The sequence below is a fragment of the Carassius carassius genome, chromosome 49, assembly GCF_963082965.1.
Source record: "Carassius carassius chromosome 49, fCarCar2.1, whole genome shotgun sequence".
Taxonomy (NCBI): Eukaryota; Metazoa; Chordata; class Actinopteri; order Cypriniformes; family Cyprinidae; genus Carassius; species Carassius carassius.
Window position 1 is genome coordinate 23,537,916 of NC_081803.1, and position 7,500 is coordinate 23,545,415.

The 7,500-nt window shown below is 39.8% G+C and overlaps 1 protein-coding gene across 1 annotated transcript; it reads right to left on the bottom strand.

Moving 5' to 3' along the window:
- Positions 1-117: 117 nt before the first annotated feature.
- On the bottom strand, positions 118-4,964 carry kcnj15 (potassium inwardly rectifying channel subfamily J member 15). Its single transcript, XM_059545300.1, has 2 exons — positions 4,869-4,964; positions 118-1,788 (listed from the first exon to the last, which is right to left on the bottom strand). Exon 2 carries the CDS (start codon positions 1,785-1,787, stop codon positions 777-779), a length of 1,011 nt encoding a protein of 336 aa, XP_059401283.1. The 5' UTR covers position 1,788; positions 4,869-4,964; the 3' UTR covers positions 118-776.
- Positions 4,965-7,500: the final 2,536 nt, after the last annotated feature.

The following is a 7,500-nucleotide window of genomic DNA, read 5'->3' on the forward strand; positions in this document are numbered from 1 at the left end:
ACTAGAACTTAAAATAGTTGTTTTCTCTGTGAAGAGACAGTAAAATGTAATTGTTTCCTGTGATCAAAGCTGAATTATTTATTTTTTATATATATATAAACCATGATACACTATCTTAAAAAGGTTTGGGGCCAGAAAGATTTAAAGGGATATTCACCCAAAAATGTTAATTCTGTCATTAATTATTCACCTTCATATCGTTCCAAACCTGTAAGACCTTCATTCACCTTCAGAACAAATGAAGATACTTTTGATGAAATCCGAGAGCTCTGACCCTGCGCAGACAGCAAGGGAACGGAAACATTATAAATGATAGAATTTTCATTTTTGGGTGAACTAACCCTAAATAAATAAAATAAAGAAATGAATACTTTTATTCCTCAAGGATGCATTAAATTGATTGAGAGTAACAGTAAAGACATTTACAACATGACAAAAGATTTCTATTTCAAATAAAAGCTGTTCTTTTGAACTTTATTCATCTGTGAATCCTGAAAAATAAAATGTATCACGGTTTCCACAAAGATAAAAATATATATTGATCACAGCAATCAAATTCTGTCACTGATGAATCATTCTCAACAAGACCAGGATCTGGTCAGAAATCAAATCGTTTTGATCTGAAGTGTTTTGACTGTTGAATTCTGCTGTGTTTCACAGAAGCAGCCAACACTTCAGGTTTTTAGCTCCAGATCAGATCTGGCTCACAGTCGGATGCTCTTCCAGAATGATTTGGGGAGTTTTTCCAGCTCATTCTTGACACGCGTCTGGTCTCTTCATTCCCGTCTGTATTCCTCCTCCAGCTGGAGCTTCTCTGTGTTGTTGTGGATGTTTGGCAGCTCGCTGCAGGCCTGCATCTTGTCGAAGAAGCTGAAGTCTGCGGCCAGTTTCCCGCCGGACATGTTGGACAGCACAGGTTTGAACTCGTAACCCCACTGGATCTCCTGCGGCACGTAGGACGTGCGGCTCTGGCAGGTGGCAGCTGTGGACTCCATGGTGCCATTGAGGGTCACCAGCAGCTCGAAGTCTTGTTTGGACAGGTTGTCGGCCGTGAGGCTCCTCAGCGGGCTTCGCTCGTCCAGCACGTGGCAGAAGGTGAGCGGCAGCAGCAGGAACGGACACTCGCCACAGGAGTCCAGCTGGAAGTCCACGCTGCTCTGATGGACGAGGGTTTTCTCACCTTCTTGTGTGACGTGGGTCGACAGCAGTTTCCCCGAGAGCTGACACTGAATCAGGAGGCTGTTCCTCATGTTGGCCACGCGCACCATCAGACACCAGCTCCTGCCTCGCTTGCACACCACTGCTGACCGGCTGAACTTGATGGTTCCCGCGCGCTTCTTGGGTCTCGCCAGCTTGGCCAGAAACGCACCGGTCACGAAGATCTCAGCCAAACCCGTGATGACCAGCTGCACCACCAGCGTCAGGATAGCGAGAGGACACTCCTCGGAGATGTGCCGGAAGCCGTAGCCGATGGTGGTCTGGGTCTCCAGTGAGAACAGGTATGCACCGGTCAGCGAGTCCACATTCATCACGCACGGCGTGTGATTGGACGACGGGTCGGCGTGGAAGTCTCCGTTCCTCAGGCCGATGAGGTAGAAGATGACTCCGAACACGAACCACGTCATGACGAAGGTGGAGGCGAACAGCGTGATCTTATAACGCCATTTTATGTCCACCACCGTGGTCCAGATGTCGTGCAGGAAGAGCTTGACCATCCCTTCCACGTTGTCGATCTTCACATTACTGCGGCCATCTTTAGACATCACACGCCGCACGTTATCCGTCATGCTGCAGGAAGAGATGTGAAGATCATCAACAGTCAGGGTTTCTTAGAAAATCTTAACTCGCCCTTCTACATATGACAGCATTAAAAAGTCTTAAATCAGAACAGAAGTTGTGACATTAAAAAGTGGACATTATCTCGGCTCGATCACGTCAAAATGCTACTTTTACGTGCCTTACTCACTACTATACTGCTCTGGTCCCCTGCGCACCTCATTTTTATTTTGTGTGGTCCAACCAGAGATTGCTGAGCGTAATTACTGCAAATAGCCTGTATGTCAAAAAGGCTGGTTAGTTGCACTTAATGTAAACACTATTGAAATGGTAGTATGATATAGGGTGATATATAATGTACTGTCCCATAGAAACTTTAAGAGTTTGTGAAAATATACTGAATATCAAAATTATATTTTGTTAGATCTTTAGACCCTGCATTAAATCCCTCGACTCATTCATATATAACAGCGCTTAAAAAGAAGTGGCGCCATAGTTATTAAAGATGAGCTCAGGCATTAAAAAGTAGCAAATATATATGTTTGTGTGCATAGCACCATTTCTGTTGTGTTGTGCTAATGTTGTTGTGTTGTGAGATTTCGCTGTGTTGTGCACTACTGGACCTGGTTTTGTGTCTTGTTTTTCAGTACAAATATCTAAACATCCTTAAATCAAGAATCATTTACTAAAGATGAGAAATTAAGATAAGAAGTCTTGTTTTCTGAGAAATGAGAATGAGTTTATGATTAAAACAAGAATAAATATTGGTCAGTGGGGAATGAAAACTTTGAATTAAGTAGATTTTTCTGAGCCCACTGACAGATATTTGTTCTTGTTTTAATCATAAACTTTGTTTTGAACAATTTTTCAGAAAACAAGACTTTACGAGACATGCCAATTTGCATCTTCTTCAATTTGCATCAGTTCTTGGACCACTTCTCTTCTCTTTCTACATGGCATCTTTAGGTTCTGTCATTCAGAAACATGGCTTTTCATACCACTGCTATGCTGACGACACTCAACTCTACCTCTCATTCCATCCTGATGATCCGACGGTACCTATTCGCATCTCAGTTTGTCTAACAGACATTTCTTCCTGGATGATGGACCATCACCTTCAACTCAACCTTGCCAAGACAGAACTGCTTGTGATTCCAGCAAACGCATCGTTTCATCACTATTTCACCATCAAGTTAGGCACATCAACCATAACTCCTTCAAAAACAGCTAGAAGCCTTGGAGTTATGATTGATGATCAGCTGACTTTCTCAGACCACATTGCTAAAACTGTCCGATCCTGCAGATTTGCTTTATTCAACATCAAGAAGATCAAGCCCTTTCTTTCGAAACATGCTACACAACTCCTTGTTCAAGCTCTTGTTCTGTCCAGGCTGGACTATTGCAATGCCCTCTTGGCAGGTCTTCCAGCCAATTCTATCAAACCTTTACAATTAATCCAGAACGCGGCAGCAAGATTAATTTTTAATGAGCCAAAAAGAATACATGTCACCTCTGTTTATCAATTTGCACTGGCTTCCAATAGCTGCTCGCATAAAATTCAAGGCATTGATGTTTGCCTACAAAACTACCACTGGCTCTGCACCCATTACCTAAATTTGTTACTTCAGACTTATGTGCCTCTAGAAGCTTGTGTTCTGCAAGTGAACGTCGCTTGATTGTGCCATCCCAAAGAAGCACAAAGTCACTTTTACGGACTTTTAAATTAAATGTTCCTCCTGGTGGAATGACCTCCCCAACTCAATCCGAGCAGCTGAGTCCTTAGCCATCTTCAAGAATCATCTTAAAACACATCTCTTCCATCTTTATTTGACCCTCTAACTTTAGCACTCACTATTCTAATTCTATTCTTAAAACAATCTAACTACCTTTCTAATCTGTTTATATTCTATTTTCTTTTCATTTATTATGCAATTGTATATGTATGTGCAAAGACCTCTAACTAGCTTGCTCTATTCTTTTTTTATTTTTATTTTTTATTCTATCTGTTTTCTTTTTATTTATTATATTATTTAAAATCCCATGCTACGTGTACTGTGTTAACCTAACTGAGACTTGTTATAGCTCTTATATATCATTGCTCTTTTTGTTGTTTTTGATTGCTTCCACTGTCTTCATCTGTAAGTCGCTTTGGATAAAAGCGTCTGCTAAATGAATAAATGTAAATGTAAATGGAATTCCTGGGACTGCTCTTAAATGGTTTAAGTTTTATCTAACAGATAGAAATTTTGTTGTTAAACCCGGAGAATATGTGTCAACACCAGCTCCACTGCGGAGTCCCTCAAAGGTCTGTTTTCGCCCCCCTTTTATTCTCACTGTACATACTCTCTTTAGGATCTATGTTTAGGAAACACAATATTTTGTTTCATTTGTATGCCGTTGATACGCAGATTTATCTGCCTCTTCCAAAAGACGGTGTGTCTGGTATGAGTTTGCTTTTGACTGACATAAAGGACTGGATGGCGTTTAATTTTTTAAAATTCAATGAAAATAAAACAGAGATTATGCTTTTTGGTCCAGTTAGTAATCAAACTACCACAAGCTCTATCCTTGGCTTAGCTTATTTATTAACCAGGGCTATTATTTCTCTAGGCGATTAATTATTAGGTGTGTCATAAAGCCAGCCTGAAACCCTGAACAAGCGCTCTAGTAACCAATTAAGCTTAACAAACAAACAAACATGGTGCTAGCAACGCCAAGGTCATGCCTTCGATTCCTCTGGAAAGCAAGATCTGATAAAATACACTTTGAATCTAATTTAGATAAAAGCGTCTAACGATTGTGTAAATGTGAAATCAATGAGATCTGCATCAGCTTCATCCAGCTGCATGTCAGAGAATTCAATCACTGTTCTCCTTCAGGTCCTCCTCGTCACATTCGGAGGCACTTTTCCGACCGGGGTTCAACTCTCTGTCCTGTTGTCGTTGTTAGTGGAGTTAATCAACAGTCCTTCAGAGTTGTAGATTTACAGAGCAGTTCACAAGCACACGTTCGTACAGCAGATATATAAATCTCTTCTAAGACGCAGTGAGAGTTTCTTTCTGCTCTCTGAGTCTCAGGTGTGAAGCTCTTACCTGTAATCTGAAGCTCTGGACGAATGCCTCGCTCGTCTGTTGTCCTTGTGTTTGTGTAAGAATGATACTGAGGAGAGTTAATGCGACTCTAAAGAAGGAAATGTCAGTGAAACACTGCACCAGTAGAGCCGGTTCTCTCATGGACTCCTCCTCCTGCCCGTTACAGTCCGTCAGGTGTTTGCTGTTTCTGTCCCGGTCCTGACTGTTGTGAGTCCAAACACACTGCGGCCCTTAAACACACTGATCTTTCAGATCATCTGCCTGTGAAATAAAGAAACACATCAGCACACGCTTACACTCATTCATCCTGCTGAATCTTTTCTTCATTATTAGAAATATCATATCACTGCTATGCAGATGATATTCAATTATATTTTTCTTTTAACTCTGATAGACTAGACAAACTGTCCTTGTTGCATAACTGCCTAGCCTCCATCAACAATTGGATGGCAGACAATTTTTTGCAGCTAAACCAAGATAAAACTGAGGTGCTGATTTTTGCTCCTGACAACATTTTTCCCAAGATTAAACTGGCCATTGGGGCTCTATCACCCTCAGAATGTAATGCTGTGCGAAACCTAGGTGTCATTTTTGATAGATCTATGTGTTTTAACAGTCATGTTAAATCTGTGGTTCGTTCCTGTTTTTTCCATCTCAGGAATATCGCTAAAATCAGATCTGTAGTTTCTAATAATGAGATGGAGATGCTTGTTCATGCTTTTATTTCATCTCGTCTTGACTACTGCAATGTATTGTACACTTGTTTAAACAATTCCTCCATGGACAAATTGCAAGTAGTTCAGAATGCTGCTGCTAGACTTTTAACAAAGACCAAAAGAAGATCTCACATTAAACCTATACTCAAGGCTCTTCACTGGCTTCCAGTTAGTTTTAGAGTGCAATTTAAAATTTTAACCATTACTTTTAGAGCCTTGCATAATCAAGCTCCGGCGTATATCCAGGATATACTTCATGCCTACACTTCAGGCCGTTCTTTGAGGTCTTCGGGTCAAGATCTTTTAACTGTTCCTAGAACACGTTTAAAAACGAGAGGTGACCGCGCTTTTTGCGTGGTGGCTCCAAGGCTCTGGAACGCTCTTCCATTAGACTTGAGAGCTTTGGACTCTGTAGAAATTTTTAAAAAGCACCTAAAGACACATCTTTTTAGACAAGCTTTTAACTAGTTTTATGTTTTCTTTTTTATTGTGGCACATATACTGTATATGTGTAATTTTGTATTGTATGTGCATTTATGTTATGTGTATATTTTTAACTCTGTGAAGCACTTTGTGACTCCATTGTCTGTGAAAAGTGCTATAGAAATAAAGCTTACTTACTTACTTACTTACATTATTGATTTTATTTCACAGATGAAGATCAGCGTTGAGTGATGTCCGTCAGGCAAAATGAGATAATGAATAATCTCACTTCAGCAGGCGTATCTATCACCAGAAGCCCAGCAGTAATGAGACATCTCCACATCTTCATGCTTGCACAGTAGTCTACTAAACACACAACCACTGGATTTACAGTTAGATGATTTGGTTTCATTATTCATGTTCCTGCATGCAGTTATCTACACCTTACACAGGAAGACTACTGAATTTAATGTTTTTAACACACCGCACCTCACAGGGACCATTACAGGTTCACCCAAAACCAACAGAGTTTATAACAAATTGAACAAGGGTTAATTTTTTCAGCAGGGTAATGACTGATCTAAAGTCTTTTCACGGGTTCGTCTTTACACGCACACTAACAATGCGATCACAATGGGATTTTGGCAGTATTGCCCTTAAGGAAAGGTTAAAGGTGGAGGTTTGATTCTTTACTTCTTTGATCACTATTATTGCTAGGGACAATTTAGTAATCGCTGGATATAAGTACGGACATCCCAACAAACACATTTACATTGTGCCACGTGTCATTTCTGCTCAGACACAGTGTTGAGGAAAGTTGCTTTTAAAAGTAATGCATTGCAATATTGCATTACTCTATTTAAAAAAATGACTAATTGTGTTACTTTGTTGCTTTTTAAGAAAAAAAATGCATTAAGTTAATGGCTTGGCTTGTTTGTTTTTTTATATTTTTTTATATAAAAGTTCTATTTTGGCATTATTATACACATAATCAATTCGAGTCAAGCGTAAACTTTGAAGAAGAAAAAAATGCAGTACTGGGTCTAAACTTTATTAAAACATTGTATACATATAATGGTATTTTATACATTTGTAGAAGAATGTAATACACTGGTAATTTTACTCTTAAGTATATTAACTTATAATATCATCTAACATTCCTCAGTAATGCCAAGAAGTGACTGAAGTGGCTCATGTTTTGGAAGTGAATTCATAGTTTGTCCATATACTGTACTCACACTCAGGCCTGCTGCTGTACCAGTCTAAGGGAATGATTAATGAATACTTGTAAAGGTATTTTTATGCTAGGACTTAACAGAAGCACATGCAGTGTGTGTGTGTGAGTGTGTGTGTGTGTGTGTGTGTGTGCGCTCTTGTTTTTGTGTCATATCAGGACACAACTCTGTATAATGACATGGGTATGACACAGGTATTACAAGGAGATAGTATTAGGAGCCACTGGTCAAAATGGTCAAATTGGTTCAACTCTTGTG

Excerpts from the sequence above, each read along its gene's own strand:
- kcnj15 (XM_059545300.1), bottom strand. The coding sequence starts at position 1,787 with ATGACGGATAACGTGCGGCGTGTGATGTCTAAAGATGGCCGCAGTAAT.